General features: G+C 43.8%; 1 protein-coding gene across 1 annotated transcript in view; it reads right to left on the reverse strand.

The window, feature by feature from the left end:
- Positions 1 to 20,149, reverse strand: part of USP43 (ubiquitin specific peptidase 43) — a 929,425-nt gene that overhangs the window by 7,356 nt on the left and 901,920 nt on the right. Inside the window, 2 exon segments of the mRNA XM_086930623.1 lie at positions 2,621 to 2,779; positions 9,992 to 10,150. Coding sequence (XP_086786749.1) covers positions 2,621 to 2,779; positions 9,992 to 10,150 — 318 coding nt within the window.

The following is a 20,149-nucleotide window of genomic DNA, read 5'->3' on the forward strand; positions in this document are numbered from 1 at the left end:
CATATAAGGCACTCTAAAGACCCTGACCCTTTCTGAACTTTGTGACAAAAGTGGAAGAGCAGGGACGCCATAAAGGAAGTGCTCCCTCCATCCAGCAGAAAGATGTCCTCATGGAATGAGGAAAACAACAAGGCAATGTATGGAATGCTTGTCAGTCTATTGTTTTTTTCATGCTCTCTGTGCCACTCCAGACAAGAACCATGCGAAGGCAGATCAAGCGTGGTCCCACTTCATTGCAACTGCCAGGCCACCCTACTCTGACCGGGTAACAACTAAACTCAGATCGCCTTCGGGGTTCAGCTGGATTCCCATGGAAGAGAGAGCGGAGATGCAGGTCTGGCAATGCTGGTAGCACTTAAGAAACAACGACGGAGGAATGAGGGCCAGCACCATGCAAGATGCAGACTGTGTGCTCTTTACTTTACAAATGAATGCAAGCTGATCCATGGATGTCACTTCATTAACATGCTTGTGATTGCTAAAGAGGCATCACTTCCACTTCGACCTAAAAGACATCACAGGGTTGACTGCTCCATGGTTGACTGCTCATTCCAGCCTTAACCCCTCAATGTTCTTCCATTTATTACTGAGGATGTATGGGATGGTCACCGAGTGAAATCGATTAATAGGATCTATGGTTCTTTCAGATCGCTTTACTTTTTATTCTCACACCTGTGATTCTTGGGCAAGTCAGCATCAGGGATTCCAAAGTGCATGGTAGGCAGCTGGTATCCCTGGCTGCTCTGCTGTCAGCCTATTTCTGGAAGTTCCACCCTCCGAAGAGAAGGTAAACAACCACGCTATTCGGGTAGTCCTTCTAAGAGAACATATAGATAGCCATCGAAGCTGACAAAAGTGCAGCACGGTTATGTTTACCTTGAGATGCACCTTCACTAGCTGCCTCCTGCACAAGTGAAATAAAAATTCCTATAGTTACTACAAGGAGAAAAAAATTGAGGACGATCGAAAAAACCATTTATTACGAGTCTGAAAAAACCCAATTCATAACAATTGCAGTCAGTTCACAACATGGACGACCCAAGTAATGGGGCAGGTGCATCGACCTAGTTCATTCCACTGATTGGCATTGCATGAGACCAGCGACTTATGCCAATGGTGGACTTTAGTGGCGGGAGCTGAAAGCCGCCAGTCTGAAGCAGAGATGATGGACCAAAGAAAATAAGATGCACACATAATCAGGAGCTTTGCAAGAACCATAAAAAGTAGAAAATAGCAAATCAGGAAATCTGAAGAACTTCTAGGGATTAAAAATTGCTGGCTACGTATTTATGGGGGATATTCACAAGGAAGTGGCGGAGAGAGGCAATAGCCTTCTTGTCTTAACGCCTCTGTCCGAGACTTCAGATAACCAAGGCTGCACCATATTCACAAGGACATGGTGCAGCTTTGCTTTTCCCCCTGCAATGGCGCCAAATTTCACAACTTAACGCCAACGCAGGCACCCTTGCACCAGAGTGCAAGGGTGCCTGCAAACAGGGAGGTTTGTTTGAGTACAGGAAGGTGTCCCTTCCTGCACATAAACACCAGAGTGCAAGGGTGTCTGCAAGCAGGGAGGGTTGTTTGTGTACAGGAAGAGGTCCCTTCCTGCACATAAACAAACATAAAATGTCGTTTGTAACTTGCATGTGTGCTGCTTCATGCAGCACACATGTAAGATACAAAACTGCTTTTTTTTTTTAAAAAAAAGGTTTATGTACAGGAAGGGACACCTTCCTGTACGTAAACAAACTATGGCATTTAGCATTTTCCATGTGTGCTGCACAAGGCAGCACACATGGAAAATGCAAAAACTAGGAGAAATAAAATATTTCTCCTCATATCGCCAACTTAAGTCCAATGTTTTCCTGGTCTTAAGTTTGGCGTTAGCTCCTATTTACGCTGCCCTTGTGAATAGGGGGCAGCGTAAATTATCAATGGGTGTTGCGGTGGAACGTCCACCACAACCCCTCCCGGACGCCCTTTTCACGCTAAACACAGCATGAAAGGGGGCCTATTCACAAGGCAGCGTTGAGCCACATGAAGTGGCTTAATGCTCCTTGTGAATAAGGCGAGGCCCCTATCGCCACCACAACGTCACTTAGTGACGTTGTGGTGGCGCTAGGGGCTTGTGAATATGCCCCAATATGTATAACTTTTTTGTTCTCTTGCTGCACAGTGAGAAGAAAAGATGGAGGTATGAGGAACAGGCAGGTGCAGCATGCAGCTGTGCGTGTCGGTCAGACTCCCTTTCCAAACTCTTGCTTATCTGTACAAAGAATACGCCTGCATGCTGTACCCCAGCAAGAGCACTCCATGACTCGAGCTAGAGGAACAGATGTGCCCATACCATACTTACGCCTTCATCTCTGCTTCCTACACTTAAGACAAACTACAGTTGAAACTGGCTATAGATATCCAAATGGTAAAAATGACCAATCCACATGAGTAAATATGACGCAGTCAAGTACATCTTCAGTATTAAGTATCCGTTTCAGCTAAATAGGCAGTACCTCATTTAGATATTTAGTCATTAAAATCAGCCCACATGCAGCAAGCCAAGTGAAGGATTGAACTGTACAAGACAATTAAGAGAAATAAATCAGAGCAGAAGAAAACGTACCCTTTTCTGGCTTGGAAGGAACATCGAGGAAAACTGGAGAATCTGGGCCCGTCGGCAACGGGGTGCAGATCGGTGAACTTCCAGACACTAAACTTCCCCTGTTGCTGCTCTCACTAAGTCTGACCAGCCAGTGGTCTGAAAAGGCCGTGCTGGTAGATCCTGAAATGAAAGCAAAGTATCCGCCACTTAGATTTGGTGCACATGGAATAGGTCCCCTTTAAGGCATGCCATGCAAGTACCCACTTCTTGATTGGATGAAACGTTGGCGGCACTCAACAGTGAGTTGACATGGTCTGGTCTTCTGAAAATTCACTCTCAAATTGTCTATACTTGTACATGCTGTCAGAAAACTAATAACTATGTTTATCTCATGAAGCCCAAGTTAGACCCCAGCCTAGTAAAGACCCACTGGCCTAATGAAATCACAGCAAGAATTATCGCTGTAAAAACCCTTCCAGAGATTCGTTATTACAGTTTTGAGGGTGGCTATACATTACATATTTTAAAAATACACTTTACAAAGCAACATGCCTACCAAAAATCGTGAAAGCTGAATTAATTTTGAGAGTTATTATATTACATGTTCTAGCCAAAGCATGTCCATAGCCCCCTTGATGAGGAATAGTTCTATTTTTTCACTTGTTATGGATCAAAATGTCATCATGTCCAACAAATTGTAAGCAACCATTTAGCCTTTTCATATTATTTATTTGGAAAGCCATCTGCATTTAATGTAAAGTCTTCTTTAAAATAAAGTACTAGGAAAACAAAAAAAAATAAAGATGATTTCCATCCTGAAATCTTTTATCTCTATCAAGATGTGGTGTTCTCCCAATTATCCAGCTTGTTGATGGTCCAGAGATACTTATTGATAGAGCGATGCCTTGTTCTAGTCCAGCATAAGTAGGGGAGAATGAGGCCAGACTGGATTTGGGATGAGAGGCAGGCGGAGGCAACTGTTTTGATAAGCAAGGATGAAGGTATATACTACAATTTATGGTCTGATAAGGCCTCCTTTATAAATCACTATCATGAATCACCACCTATTCATTCATTTAGGACCAGGAATAGTCATTGCCAGGGTGTCCTAGTTTGCTAGGTACAGTGAAGTAGGAATGTATAAGTCTTAACATTGTGACTGAGGAAACAGGGCAAAGACGGTGAAGGTAGGACTTAGTGTCTGAGGTATCAGAACAGTAATGCTACAGGCAGACGTTTCTGTAGGAGGAATGCTGTGATAGCTGCCCCAAAGCACAAGTGGGCCACTCCCAACATTAGATCTAATGTAGACAGTGGGTCATAGCAGGCTGGGGGTGAAACTTCTTAGGGGACCCATTATCCTTTGTTATCTCAAGGAGGAAACCCCCACATGGAGGAAAATGGTGTCCAGCACCTTAATTTCAATAAAAAATTGCGGGCACCACCACACATTAGGGAACCTCCCTGGTAGCGAGAGTAGAGTATAGCCTCTTTTTTGCTACTGTAGGATTACTCATTGCATGGCCTGCTCGCCAGGCCGTGTAATGCGGCCCTCTGACCCCTGGGGCCACTAACGATCAGAAAGAGAACAGCCAAACAGCTGCAGGCTGTAAAGCCTCATGGTGCCCTGCCAGAATGCAACTTCGACTCTGAACAAGAGCACCTAGGTGCCTGTGAAGGGCCAATGTTTACTTAAGAGCTAAATGTGATAAAAGGGCTGCAGCACCTAATAAAGACTAATGTGATCAATCGGTCCTGATCCAGCAGGGGAGAAGCATGAAACTAGCAGATGTCAGTCCAAAAGCCCTAATATTTCTGTTACGGAGTTAATGGCATCTATGGACTTGTAAACAAGTCTCAGGAGCTCCATTTCTAGATCAACTACCGCAGCAATTCCTTTTGTTCCAGCTGTGGTGACACGAAGGGTGTTATGTAGGAGTGCGAGTAAGAAGTAAGAGTACTGAATTGCCATCAGGGGTGTAACACAGGTCCCTGCAGCCCCCGCAGTGGGGGTGGGGGTGGGGGGGGGGGGGGGGGAGGGCCCCCTCAGCACAGCACTCAGACTGGAGAGCTCCTGATTGAGCCTGAAGGGGGCCCCTCCACGTACCCTGCAGGGAGGCCCCCTCAATTTTCATTAAGCCAGTGATTGCCATATATGTAATTAGGTCAAGCCTGGACAGCGCATGCGCTGCTCTGCAAGCCATGCTGTATTGAGTTAGGGATTTGAAGCTCCGCCTATTCTCTGCCCATATTTTTCATTGGCTTGTATCATTGTCCTTTGTAGATGCTGGCTTCTGATTCCTTAATCGCCTTGTTAGTCCCTCAGTACTGCATTGTCTTCATTTGAAACCTCCCATGGCGACTGGCCCTTTTACTTTTGTATGGACAAGGTATGTTTTATTTGGTCTGTAAGCACTATTTTCTATAATGGGGTTTGTCCTCCTGCAGGCAAGACTTGCTTTCCTTACATTCAGGGCGCCATGCATTTAAGCAACCGGGACAATTACCTGTTATTTGCATAGGTGATTTCACTGCTTGAGAGCACAGCGGGGTCGTGTGTGATCACTTCAGGGCCTCACTACTTCAAGTTGTGCTCAGAAGTCTGTTTGCTTATTTTGTGAGGAGCAGCCATGTCCTGTCAGGAAACAAGCATTTGCAATGCAATAGGTCTCACATTTACGCACGTTTGAGCTATTGGAATAAATGACAATGCCTTTTATTTATGTTTTGATTTGTAAAACATAAATAAAAGGCATTGTCATTTACAATGCTAATAGCTTAAACTCTTGCAAATGTGAGACCTATCGCATTATAAATGCTTGTATTTACTGCCCGTGTTGCGCCCATGTAAACACAATGCATACACTTACCAGGCACTCAGAATGAACACGTTTATCACATGCATGTGTTTGTTGTCGGTTTGCACTTCTTGCAGTTTTTGCCTCCTTCATGTCTCCATTGTCTGATGGTCTCAGTTAACGTGAGGCTACCAGCTCGCCAGAGAATGAAGCATCCAGGTCATGCACCCCACTACACCCTTCGAAGACCAGAGGGATTGTAAACCATTGGCTCATTATCACTGAACATGCCAAATAAACAATCACGTACCCACAATTTACGGGTTCTTATCTTGTGGAAAACAAAGTTATCTGTTTACTCATTTCGAGCCAGAGAAAACAAGAGTACAAGGAGCAGTTCTATTGCTTTCCACCCCAATTCCAGCCATATTAAAACCATGTCCATCTCAAAAGTCAAAAACACAGAAGTAAGAGTGGTGTGTTAACGTTATTTGCTTTTTGCCCTAATGAATGTAGGAAGCCTTCCCCTCCACCCCAAAATACATCGCGGTAACAGCAGCAAAACCTACGACCACAAAAGTATGGTCTGTGGAGGGAGTTAGGCATGCAGGGCCTTGTACCCACTGTGGCATCAGTGGGGAGAGCCAGTAGTTTAAAGTAGCTCAATAGGCCCCCAAAGACATTTGGGATAAAAGAGCTAAAAAGTGTATGTTTACTCTGTTTTGGAATAGCGCATTTATTGAACAAAACACGTTTTAGCCCAGAAGGTATGGGCATCTATAAAAACACACATCCAGCCCATTCTAAAACAAGCATTTGCAATGCAATAGGTCTTGCGTTTTCAAAACTTTGACCTATTGGTTTTGTAAATCACAATGCCTTATATTATTGCAGGTGTTTTAAACACATAAATAAAAGGCATTGTCATTTACAATGCCAATAGCTCAAAATCTCGCGAGACCTAATGCATTGCAAATGCTTGCTTTTCCTTACTCCCTTGTCCTGCTCTACTGATTTCCCAGTTGACTGTGAACCTCATTTCACAGCTTCATATGCTGGGAGAGAGGGGAGCATATACCTGAAGACTCAAGCAACCAGTCTACACAGAAACCACCCTTGACTCTCAATCCTCATCTCATCTCTTGTGACTGATGTGTCCAGAGAGTGGTGCCTGCAATAATGAGGCGAGGTCCATGAAGCTGTGGTACAAATGCCTGTGGTGAGGTTGGCCACCAGTGCTTCCTTGGGTCAAGGGGACAAGCATGAAAGCTCCAAGGAGCCTGAAATACTCAATGTTGTAACATTCGTAAATGCAGACAACCTGGCCAGAGTGGTAGTAACCGCTTTATTGCCAAGAATAAGACCACTACAACACACACAAAACTGTGTTGTCATTTCCATGCAACATTTTGAGCTCTGGGGACACCTAATTGTGAAGAGTTTCGTCAGTGGAAGAAGCATGCGACGTAGAACAAAAAATATAGATTATTTTTGGTGTAACTGAAGACAACTAATACCTTCAGAATAAAGGTATAGCCCATTGAAAGGAAAAGCTTAATTTCATGAAAGACAATTTAGGGGTCTTCAGCTGAAAGAACCCAAAGCTTACCAGTCCTTCGAACTAAGATAAGTGACAGAAAAAACTCCTTCTAATTTATTAAGTCTATGTGACGGGAGATAATGGTTTCGTGGCTAGGCTACTTTATTTTTAATTGCTTCCTTTCATGCTGCTAAAACTGACGGCAAACAATAGATGGTGACCACAAATTGAGGCACTGTGGCCTTATGGTCGGCGACATCGGGATTCATGCTGACTGCATGCAATAAATTATATTTTTTCTAAAAATATATATTAATTCAACCACTAGATGATAGAATAATGCACAAGGACTTGTTAATCAGTCTCAGCAGAGAGATTAAGACCCAGATGTACAAAGCCATATAGCATTTCTTAACTGGCGGAATCACTATTTCCCCAAGTTAAGAAATGCTAAAGGGCCTTTTCAGATGTACAAATGCCAAAACCGGTCGCAATTTATAATTTCTATACTGTAGAAATCGCAAATTGCGACTGTGATTTAGGAATTTCAAATAGAGATTACCTATTTGGATTCCTAAAGCACAAGTACAAAGCATTTCCTAAATGTGAATTGGGCATTTAGGAAATGCAATTACCATCAACTTCAAGTCGATGGTAATCATGTGCAAAATAAAAAAAATGCATTAAAATGCTTTTTTTATTATGACATGAAGTGCACACATGCCCTGAGGACATATGTGCACTAAGGAATTTTGGAAATGCAATCCATTTCCTATTTCGCCCATAGGCAGGAATGCAATGTTTTTCCCTATTTGCGATTCCCTAATAGCGATTCCTAATCTGTAGGAATCGTTATTAGAGAATCGCAAATTTTGTACATATCCTTCTGCATTTCTTAAATAGCGATTCCTACAGAGCACCTATTTAAGAAACGCAAATGGTAACCTTAGTACATCTGGCCCGAAGAATGAAATCATATTGTGTATGAACTAGCCTCACTCTCCAGAGCAAGTGTGTTGTGACATGGTAGCAGTGTGAAAAACATGCACAGCTGATGGTGACATCTTGTTCCAAAGTTCTCAAAACAGCACCGTTTGTGTTTCCTTTGGTTATAAGCCAGCCCTTGACCAGGCCGTTAGTGTTGGGGAAAGTTAGTCGCATGTGTAGAATACATTACAGAGGACTGGCACCAATCTGATGGAAGAGATGTGTAGTCTGAGTGACCATGCACTATTTTGAGACCTTGACCGAGTGCGCCAGGGGGATACTGTTTTGCAGCATTTAAATCACGGAAGGATAAGAGTTGCCGGACTCTAGAGAACAGGAAGAGGAGCTGGTGGTCCGCTAACATAGGGTTTTTAGCAGACAGGCGGTGACTGTGTTCGCCTGCCAGCAAGAAGATTTAATTGAGTATCTGCGGTATTACCCGACGCACAGTTAAGTTTGGGAGAATAGTTCTTTATTCACCCTTGTCCTGAGGAGGCCAAGATTCCTGGAGGCCGAAACGCGTCAACAAACTATTTTGACAAGGAGTCTTTGTGATATTTTGTATTTGATTTATTTGTATGGATGCACACAATCTTTGAACTGAGGTTCTGAATTTATTAGAACGGATTGTGGGAATATACGACTCTTGAGTGTACTACCTGATCGTATATAGGGGGGCACCTCTTTGATTGTGCATATCTTATTGGGTGAAAACAAGAAAACAAAATGTATTAGTATGTTGTTCAATGTTAGTTTCCTTTGTATGTATTTCATTATGAAATAATGATGCGTATATATACGTGTATTGGGTATGACTAATAACATCATATATAAAAAAGAAAAATACTACTTTGGAGTATAGATTGGCATCCATGAATAAAATTGGTGATCGTGATGACTACATGGCATGTGATCATTGTGTTCAAAGTTAAAAACTAAGATTGAGAATTAGGTTTTCAGTGTAGAGGGAATTTATAGTCCCTGTACTCACAGTAAAATCTGAGATCGATCCATCCCTACCACTCTTTGTATTGCTGAACTTGTAATGGTGTGCTCACAGTATCCTGCCTGTTGTATGTATATCTAACGTAAATGCAGACACGTTTTCCTTGCCTGAACCCCTCACTCAATGTTGTTTGTGTGTTTATGTCAGTAGGACGCAAGTTGTGTCCCATTTGGAATTTTATCCCTTAATTTGTGTTATAAGTTTATTGCATATTAAAAACCTGTACGGCTGGACAGAGAATATAGCACTGATTGGGTCTATATTAATTTACACTTTATCTGACTTACTAGGGACCATTGTCTTTAGAAATAGTAACGCATCCAAATTCCCTGACCAATTGCATATTGGGTTCCCTTGTGTTTTGTAACAACGGTCTTTGTCCAAGGCAACAGGCCTTTTCCATCCATGTACCCAAGGATATGGAACAACATCCCTAGATCAATCAGCACCCCGATCCGTGCTCCGTTTTAGGAAAGAGTTGATGATGCAGCTTTTTAAAGAACACTACATTGCGATGCAGGAAGAGTCCACTACTGTCCTCGAAACCAGCAGCCTCTCCAATTACTCATTGACTCTATCCTTGCCTTTGACACCTTAAACTGCTCAGATGCCGTTTGTTTAGGTTTATATTATACAAATTACACACACACACATATACAAACATCTGGCACACTTTCTCTTGTCTGTTTCATCAGTACTTCCTCAGAAGTTAGAAGCTTTCTTCATCCAGATTTATAAGATTAATTCTTATAATAAATAATAATTATAATAATTCCTATTTGTAGAGCGTGAACATGTCACCCTTAAGTGTTTCAAGACGCTGGGGGCCATCGGGGAGATTAAGTGAGCTACTGCCCAGAGTCGCATGATGCTGAGATGAGCTGCCGCCGGGGATCGGACAGCGAGCCCTGTGCTCTGGAGTCAGCCACTCTGGCCATTGTGCCACATCTCCCGTGCTCCGGAGTCAGCAGCTCTGGCCTTTAAGCCACACCTCACCCCTCACAATTCTTCACCCCTGCTTCTGTTTTATCCATCCATCCTCCCCATGCCCTTCATCTAACCTCTCACAGAGCTGCTTGCTGACCAGTCGGGGATGCTGTTCCTCTTCTGGTAGAAGAGAATGTAAGCCCCGCGGGTGCACACCTCATCCTCCGGCACCGGCTCCACATTGCTGTCATCATAGCTGTACCATCGTGAGTCCAGAGAGTTCCTGCAGTAAGCTGGGAAGAAGTAAGCAGGGTTGTGGATTAAAGAGATTATCGCATAGTCTGGGAAAGGGTGGAGAGAAATTTCAGGGTAGACCATATGGTATTTGGACATGCTAGCTGGGTTTAAATCACAGTCTGACCTGGGAACTCCCTGAGAGGGGGCAAAATATACTTGTTTATATTATTTAAAGACCTAAAAACCCTTATTGCCAGGGAAAAAGACAGAACTGATCATATACAACAACTCGTAGAGTTCACCCTACTTCACCAGAGTGATATCTGACAACTCAGGTACTGCTTCAGAGAAGCAGGCTTTTCCAGAGCTCTATGCAAAAGGAAAATGCTACTTACCAGTATGCATCTGTTCTTGGCATGTAGAGCTGCAGAGTTACACACTGTGCATAGATCGCCACCTAGTGTTGGGCCCGGATGTTTGCAGTTTGTTGTTGTCCTGAAAAGTTCTTTGGAAGTCACGAGATAGGGGACTCCTCCTTTGGACCACATTACGCATGGGTATCTGCTCCATCCTCAGATAGTTTTTCAGCATTAGGGAAATGATGGAGCTTTGCAAGAAAATGAAGGATGTCCATGTAAGCTGTATCTAATGAAGATAATACTGGAAAAGACAAGGGTAGCCGGGGAGGCGGGTGGGCGTGTGTAACTCTGCAGCTCTACATGCCAAGAACAGATGCATACTGGTAAGTAGCATTTTCCGTTCGAGGCATATGAGCTGCAGATTACACACTGTGCATAGATTGTTTAGCAGTACCCACACTTAGCGGCGACCACCCCGATCTGTTGCATTAGTTTGAAATAATGTTTTGAGAACAGCCTGGCCCATTAGCTTGTTGTTTGGTTGCACATCTAAACAATAGGTTGCGGTGTAGACCATGTAGCTGCTCGGCAGATGTCATATAGGGGAATGTTCCCTTAAAATGCCATTGAAGCCCCTATTTTTCTTGTAGAATGGGCTTTAGGAGGAACAGATAAAGTACGTTTAGCTTTGTGGTAACAAATCTGTATGCATTTGACAATCCATCTAGCTATCCCAGATTTTGAAATGGGATTACACTTGTGCGGTGGTGATAAAGACACAAAAAGTTGTTTTGTCTTACAAAAGGGTTGTGTTCTCTCTATGTAGTATAGCAATGCTCTTTTGACATCTAGTGTATGAAGAGCTCTTTCTGCTACGGTCTGTGGCTGCGAGAAGAAAATGGGCAGTTCCACAGATTGATTGAGGTGGAAGGGAGAAATGACTTTGGGCAGGAATTTTGGATTAGTACGTAGAACAACCTTACTAAGATGCATTTGCAATAAGGGTTCTTGAATTGTTAGTGCTTGTAGTTCACTAACTCTTCGCAGAGAAGTAATAGCTACTAGGAACGCAACCGTCCATGTTAAAAATTGTAGTTCACATTTATGTAATGGTTCGAAGGGAGGTCCCATTAGCCGTGTGAGAACAATGTTTAGATTCCACACAGGTGAAGGTGGCACTCTGGGAGGAATTATTCTTTTAAGACCTTTCTTAAAGGCTTTAATAGGAGGCACTCTGAACAGAGACAGATGATGTCTGTTTTGCAGATACTCTGCTATTGCAGCAAGATGCAGTCTAATAGGCGCGTAAGGCTAAGTTACATCTTTGGAGGTGCAGTAAGTATCCTATGATGTGTTGAATAGACATGTCTAAGGGGTTAATATTATTGTTGTGACAATATATTACAAAGCGTTTCCACTTGGATGCGTAGCATGCTCTAGTGGTAGGACGTCTAGCTTCTTTTATGACATTCATGCAGTCTGGAGGAAGGTTCATATATCCAAATTCTAAGACCTCAGGAGCCAAATCGCTAGGTTGAGCTGAGCTGGGTCCGGGTTGAGCTGAGCTGGGTCCGGGTGCCTGATCTCTCCATGGTTCTGTGTTAAAAGGTGTGGAGACAGGTATAATGTTTGGTGCGGTACCACAGTGCAGCAGTGTTGTGTACCACAGCTGTCTGGCCCACGTTGGAGCAATTAGGATGAGTGTTAGAGAATGCTGCTGTAGTTTGCGTACTACTAGTGGCATGAGTGGTAGAGGTGGAAAAGCGTACGCAAATCTGTTTGACCAGTTCATCCATATTGCATTGCCTTTGGACAATGGGTGTGGATATTTCGCGGCGAAGCTTGGGCATTTGGCATTTTCGTGAGTGGCAAAGAGATCTATCTGAGGTTGTCCCCACATCTGAAAGAATGGTTGAAGAACTTGCATATGAATTTCTCACTTGTGGGTTTGTTGTGTCTGAGGACTTAACAGATCTGCTTTGGTGTTTTATACTCCTGGAACATGTTGGGCTAGAAGGACTATGTTTTAAGGTATAGCCCAGCGCCATATGTCCTGAGCTAGTCGAGAAAGTTTCAGGAAGTGTTCCGCCCTGTTTCTGAATGTAGTACATGACTGTCATGTTGTCCGTGTGGACTAACACAGCCTTGTTTGACACTTGTTTTTGGAAAGCTTTCAGTGCTAGGAATGTAGCTAGTAACTCCAGGTGATTGATATGGAGTAACTTTTGTTGTGGTGTCCACCTGCCTTGCATGGTGTGTGCAGCAGGTGGGCTCCCCAGCCGTAGAGCGATGCGTCCGCTGTCAAGACTATTTGGGGAACTGGCTCTAGGAACGGTCGCCCTTTGGAAAGGTTTTTGGTGTTCCACCACTGCGGAGAGAGATGAGTCTGACCGTCTACCAAAACTAGGTCTGTTAATTGAGCTTGAGCCTTGTTCCATTGACGTGATAGGCCCTCTTGTAGAGGACGCATTTGAAGTCTTGCATGGGGCATTATAAAAATGCAAGAGACCATCATCCCTAAGAGTTGTATGAACACTCGTGCTGGAAGGGAGTGTTGTGGCTGAAACTTTATGAGAAGAGTTTGCATGCTGGCTATCCTTACAGGAGTGGGATAACCTAGCGCTGTTGAGGTGTTTATTGTAGCACCGAGGTACTGTTGTACTTTGGATGGTTGCAGATGAGACTTGGTGTGGTTTATTGTGAACCCCAAGTTGTGGAGCAGTTGGATTGTTCCACACACTGGTTGTATGAGCTGTCTTTTATGAGCCAGTCGTCGAGGTACGGGAAGACATGTATGTGCTGTCTTCATAAATGTACTGCCACTACTGCTAGGCACTTGGTGAATACTATTGGAGCTGTTGTGACTCCGAATGGGAGTACTTTGAATTGATAGTGCTGCCCGTCTATTACAAACCTGAGATACTTCCTGTGAGCCTTGTGAATGGGAATGTGGAAGTATGCGTTCTTGAGATCTAGAGTAGCAAGGAAGTTGTTTTGTAACAGGAGAGGAAGGACTTGGAGTGTGACCATGTGAGAATGGTCTGACTGTATGTATATGTTTAGCAGTCTGAGGTCTAGAATAGGCCTTAGAGAGCTGTTCTTTTTTGGAATAAGAAAATATAGGGAGTAAACCCCCTTGTTTTGTTGGTGCAGAGGAACTGGTTCTATTGCACTTTTTTCTAGCAGAGACATTACTTCTTGCTTTAACAGTGACAGATGTTCTTGCGACATTGGACGCTGTTTGGATGGTATGTTTGGGGGGGTAGATGTTAGTTTTAGACAGTAACCCGACTGAATAATTTGTCGCACCCACCTGTCTGATGCGATGCTGATCCAGGCAGGAAGGAATTGCTGCAGTCTTCCCCCCACAGAAGTGGAATATTGGGGGGGAGGGGAGGAAAGTCATTGGGTAGAGGTGGAGGCAGAGCGGGAGTGATTGGTTTTGCCTCTGCCTTTGTTGTTGTTACCCCTGTAACCCCCTCTTTGATAGCCCTTAGTGTATGTGGATTGACTAGGGGTTTTGAAGGAAGTGGAGGGGCTTTCAGAGGAGTACCCTCTTGTGTTGCCTCTGTATGATGAGCGACGAAAAGAACGTCTGGAAGATTGCAGCTGCAAGGCTCCCATAGATTTAGCTGTTTCAGTGTCTTTTTTCATCTTTTCTAAAGACACATCAACATTTGGGCCAAATAAATGTGTCTCATCAAATGGCTGATTGAGGATGGAATTTTGTACCTCAGGTTTAAGACCTGAAATACGTAGCCAGACATGTCTCCGCAAAAGGGTACTGGTATTGATTGCCCTTGAGGCAGTATCTGCAGCATCTAGGGCACAACGAATGGAAGTATTAGTAATATTTTTACCTTCCTGTATGAGTTCATTGGCCCTATTTTTATATTTGTCTGGTAGATGCTGCATTATGGACTCGAGCTCATCATAATGTGCTCTGTCATATCTTGCCAACAACGCCTGGGTACTGGCAATGTGCCAAATGTTAGCTGCCTGTGACACTGTTCGTTTACCAGAGGCGTCAAGGAGCTTAGATTCTTTATCTGGTGGTGAGACCTCACCTGATGTTTGTGAATTAGCACATTTACGTGCATTAGACACTACTAAAGAATCTAGTGGTGCTGGACCTTTGATGTAAACAGGGTCCGTAGGGGCAGCTTTATATTTCTTCTCAATGCGAGGGTTGAGGACCCGAGCCCTAACAGGATCTTTAAAAACCTCTGTTACGTGCTTAATGACACCTTTAAGCATTGGCAAAATGGCAGTAGACCTTTGTGTGTTATCAAAAGTGTCTTAAAGAGAATCTTTCTCCACAGCATCAGTGTGCATGTCAACCCCATGGTACAGGGCAGCTCTTTGGACTAGTAGGTTAAAACCTATATTGCCCTTTGGTGGGAAAGGCCTGGAAGGGTATACATCATATTGGAGGAAGTAAGGCACATTAGGAGTGTTATAATCATCCCAAGGATGAGGTGATTAAGGGGGACTATTGGTCTCTGCTGGGTCATGTGCACCCCAACCTGTGTCATCAGAGTCTGTATCCACATCATCATCTGGATTAGTGGATGGTGTAGAAGAATGATGTGGTGGAGGAGTAGGAACAGTATGGGGAGGTGGTGGAGAAGGGACCCTTAATGAAGAGGTTGCAATGTCTCTTCTTTGGAGGAGGAGAAGGGGCTGGCTCTTCTAGTGGTCTCTTCTTGGAACTAAGAGCTAGTTGGTCAGTCTTAGAGTCTTTAACAAGAGTTTTTTGGTGAGGATCAGGTGTAAAAAGTTCTTCTGTATAGGGCAGATCCTTTGGGGTCTAAGTTTTCGGTTCCAGAGGTTTTTTCGGCACCGAGTCTGTAGATGATCTAGAGTATTTTGGTTTAGAAGTGTGACCTTTTGAAATGTCCTTCACCGGAACTTGTTTTTTCAGTTCCAGGTGTTTCTTTGGCTTCGAAGCGTGTGAGTCAGGGCCTTTGGGTGGTTTTTTACTCGGCTCCGAGTAAGGTTTCAGCATGGATGAGCCGCTGCCAGTCTTCGGTGCCGAGTGCTTAGGTGTCGGAGCAACGGTCTGCGTGGTTGAGGAAGATGGCTTCTTCTTTGGTGTCGGTTTTGGACTGGCACTGGGAATAGGCTGGCTCGAGCCTGAGCCGCCTGAAGGCTTAGTAGGCTTCTTTTCCGGGCCCGAAGGCGGGGAGTGGGAAGCAGTCTCGGTGTGCACCCGGGCCCGAAGGGGAGGGTGTGACCGAAGCCTTTTTTGAGGGTGTTGAGGAAGGGTTGGGGTCTACGGTCTTACTTAAGACCCATTGAGCCGGACTGATGTCCTCGACATCTGAGTCTTCGGCATCAGAAAAGCTGGAGTTTTCTTCGGCATGCTGGTGTTCTGGCACATCGATGCCCTCTCCAAAGATGTCGTCTGGAATCGAAGCTGACGAGCGAGCCATTGTTCTTCGAGCTCGTCGGTCCTGAATCGTCTTCTTGGAGCGGAAAGAGGCACAAGGAGAACAGTCTTTGGCCCCGTGCTCCGGTGAGAGGCAAAGGTTGCACACCTCATGTAGATCGGAGGGGGGAAACTTCGACCCGCATTGAGGACACTTCTTAAATGGCATCCTTTCCATGAGCCAGAAGATGAGGCCCGGAATCGAAGACTTCGAAGTTGTTGAAGAATCGCGTCGATGTAGATCGCGATCAAGACAATACCGTCAAACCGGGTGAGGATTGCATGTCGAAGGAAATTCTGTTCCAAACCGGAGCGCAGGAAAAACATCTGAGCCCGATGGCAGAAAAAAACTATCTGAGGATGGAGCCGATGCCCATGCGCAATGTGGTCCAAAGGAGGAGTCACCTATCTTGTGACTTCCAAAGAACTTTTCAGGACAACAACAAACTGCAAACATCCGGGCCCAACACTAGGTGGCGATCTATGCACAGTGTGTAATCTGCAGCTCATATGCCTCAAACACAGTATTTTGTCATTGGAGCTCTCCCCAAGACAGCTTTTCGGCCCATAGGGCGTTGTGCAAAACCTCCTGGTGGTGGAGTCCTTAGGCTGCATCACATCTCTGATTGAACCCTAAGTGAGAATGCAAAATGGGAATTTATTTATGCAATGTTGAAACCAAGAATCTTCAACCCCATGCCATCAAAGGCTAAGGGTCGGAGTTTGAGCTGGGTGGTAATAGAAACTCCATTAGATATGGAGAGAGTGCTGTGCTGTACCTGAAGAGGAATGTACTGGTGGAATCTCCTCCATCATAAACATATTGTGGAAGGCATGATTCTACTGGTGGGATTTAGCACTTTTTCTGTAAAGAGGAGGATTATCTATCATCATACAACTCTAAACCAGGTTGTACGTAGTTATGTACCACTTTTTCGGAAGTGACTTGTAGGTAACATTTAAGTACAAAATGTTTAGGTTATGTTAGGCTCAGCTGTAGTAGTTTTTTTTCCAACTTGAGCCAGCATCTAATATGCTACTCTCTCCTTTCTCAATGTGTGCATCTTTCTGCAGATGCACCTCATCTCTTTTGCTTTGCAAGGGTTGCATAAGCTTCTGCGGCTTTATTTCCTTACTATTGTCGTCCCTACCCACTGACGGCTAAGGTTGTGTTGATGCCATTTTCGTAAGCAGATTTTGCTGGCAGTTTTATTAAAACTTTACTATATCACACGTTGTTTTCTTACTTTTTTGCATTATTTGGCAGACTTTATTTATTTCTTCTGCTTTGCAAACACCCTGCTTACCGCCATTAACTGCTCCACCTGAAATTTCTTGTAAGAGAATCGAGTGATACTTTAGGTGTGAATTGACAGCGTAGCTGTGTCGGGAAGTCATATGAACAACATTAAAAAATTGCTTTGAAAAGTACTACTTAAACAAGGGCTTTGGTCCCACCCCAAAATATATATTGTCTTAACTAAAGCATTTAATTGAGTGAAAGTTGTGTGCTTCCACTGTAAAAGGGAGCTTCCATTGCACATTATGCCTGGTTGGAAAGATTGTGCTCAATAACTGTAGTTATGTTGACAAGCCAATTGTGCCACTTGTAAGATGCCCTGTGTATGATCTGTTATGAAAAGTTACTAAAAAGGAAGTAGGTCTGGATTATTTATTGTTGAAATGCATGATAAAGTGAATAGGTCTCTAACCATGAATTGTTATTACACAGTTGACGCCTGAATTTAGGTATTTTGTGACATGGATTCTCACAGACAATTGTAGACAAGAGTTTTGGCATTGGTTTCCCTCTGACAAACCCTGGTAAGGTAGAGGAGTTGCCCTGTGATAATCCTGGATAGGTGATTTTAAGAGGGGTTGTATATTGATTGCTTTGTCAACTGTAATTTTGAACATCATTTTAATTTTACCACTGTATGCCTGGTGGTTGCTGTGTGGGACAGCTTAGGTTAAAAACACCAGGCCTGGTTTGGTTATGGAGAAAAGCCAATGAAACAGGTTGTTGGCTTGAATAGTTAATTGGGGATAACTGTGTCAATACCACAGTCCCTCGTGAGTTTAGACATTCAGTACCTCTTGCACTCATCCTTGCACTCATGTATCCATTATTCTGCTGCTGTGTCAGAAGCAGTGTTTGACCTGTTTATTATGAAAAATTACTAAAAATCTTAGGCATGGGTAAAATAAAAAAAGGTAATGCATGGAACACCTGAGATAATATCAGCAACTGGCAATTACTTGGGCAGCATTCCAGTCTATATTTTGTTTGGCCCACTATGCCACTTCAGACAGGAACCATCCATATGTAAATCCGCATTGAACCTGCTCCAATACGAATAGTCAAGCTTGAACTGCCATGCCAGGCCCCTTCTTAACAGGAACACAAGCAACCACAGACTGGTTTCAGCCTTGTTAGGCCTCATCAGTGAGATATAATTTAGTTCTTGTGGCACAGTAGGCCTAACTTGTTTATTGGTGGATTTTATTACACTGGTAGAGTCTACAGATAGGTGTTTATTCACATGAAATCTAACAGATTATCATAGGTTTTGGTGTTTGTTACCTTCTCTGACAAAACCTTGGCTGTAGCAGATTTGAACTGTGAGAATGTTGCTCAAACCTCTTTAAAGAGGGTGTGTATTGTTTTGCAAACTGTAATTCTTTACAAAATGGTAATTATCTTCCTAGTACTTAGTTTTATTAGAAGCACTTTTTAGATCTGACCTGAGAACATTAGTTATCTGCCGGGACCTTGTAATAATGCAATTCCTGAAAACACATGCATATACATAAAAAAAGGGTTTGGGATCAGCCCTCTTCAGCCACTGGTCTGTTCAGGTATCATTCACTTTCTGTTTCCACTCATGAATGCATATATCATGCTTCACTGGGTCAGCCCATTTCAGCCATTGGCTCTACTGTCATGTGAATGATGACATTTTTCCCAATCATATGTGCTCATCTACTTCAGTGCCAGGGTTTGTGAGTCAGTCGGTTTGTTCTCACCTTCTAAAGGTCTCCTTTTTTTCTTCCCATCTTTGTTTATTTATTTAGTTTTTGGAGACATCCAGAAGCTTCCCAGGCAGTACTACCAGGCTACTCACTTACTGCTCATTTAATCTGCAGTACATTGTTTTATCGTTCAGTCACCAATTCAAAAGTAGTTGGCCATCTTGAAATGGTATTGCCTATGGTATACAAATCCTTTACTCTTTTAAGGTGGCCACCATGCTTAAAAGCCACAAGTTGGCCATCTTGCATCCATACAGAAATGATGAATTAGGCACAATACTTTTCTGAGATGGCTTCCCATTGCAGTTACATTTTTTTTTCTTACTTTTATTAGGAGGACATTCTCACCCTAGTTATGAAGCAGAATGTTTTCTTTTTGCTACATATATTTTTTTATGCATCTTTTGTGCATGTGCTTGGTGAGTTTGTGAGTGTGACTTACTTTAAGTGGGTGAACGCAGAAGTGGAAGACTGGATACAGGAGTGCAAGGATCAGTGAAATTATGAGGAGGTACTGAATGCCTGAACTCACCAGGGACTGTGCTTTTCACACAGGTATTTTTCATTATACTATGAGATGGCACAGCTGTGCCTGCCACATAGAACAGCTAACATTTTGCCATTTGTTATAGCCAACCTGTCTAATACAATTGCACATCAGTTTTTTAGTCCGGTACTTGCCTGAACAGAATCGAAATAGTGTCCTGACGCAGCAGTGGCGTAAACCAAGCGCCACGTCGAGACTTATTTACAACTTGAAGCATCTAGGCAGATGCATCACATTGTAAAGCCCTGCGCCACATGAACCCTGCATCAGGTTTCATGTGGGCGCTCTGTCGCAGGGTGGGCGTTCCCTCGCAGGAAAACCCTGTAAAACTGATGCAGAGAAATCTACAAGATTTCACGGAGTCAGTTTTACGACGCTGCTGCGTCAAATCCTTACGCCTGCTTGAAGCAGGCGTAAGAGTGACGCACCACGTTAAGTATGGGCGTCCCCTGTGCGTTGCAGGAGTTGCATCGCGCTTGCGACGCGACTCCAGCAGTGCGCCGCCCGTACGCCACAAGATTCGTCATGTATCTGCCACTCCTTGCACCATGGTGCACCGCATTGTAAATGAGACGCATTCGTGGTGGCGCAAGGGGGGAATTACGTGACACATCTATTCTGGCGCATCCCTGCTGAATTGCAGAGATGCGCCAGACGTTGTAAATCTGCCCTTACGTTTGCAATA

The sequence above is a fragment of the Lissotriton vulgaris genome, chromosome 7 (assembly GCF_964263255.1).
Source record: "Lissotriton vulgaris chromosome 7, aLisVul1.2, whole genome shotgun sequence".
Taxonomy (NCBI): Eukaryota; Metazoa; Chordata; class Amphibia; order Caudata; family Salamandridae; genus Lissotriton; species Lissotriton vulgaris.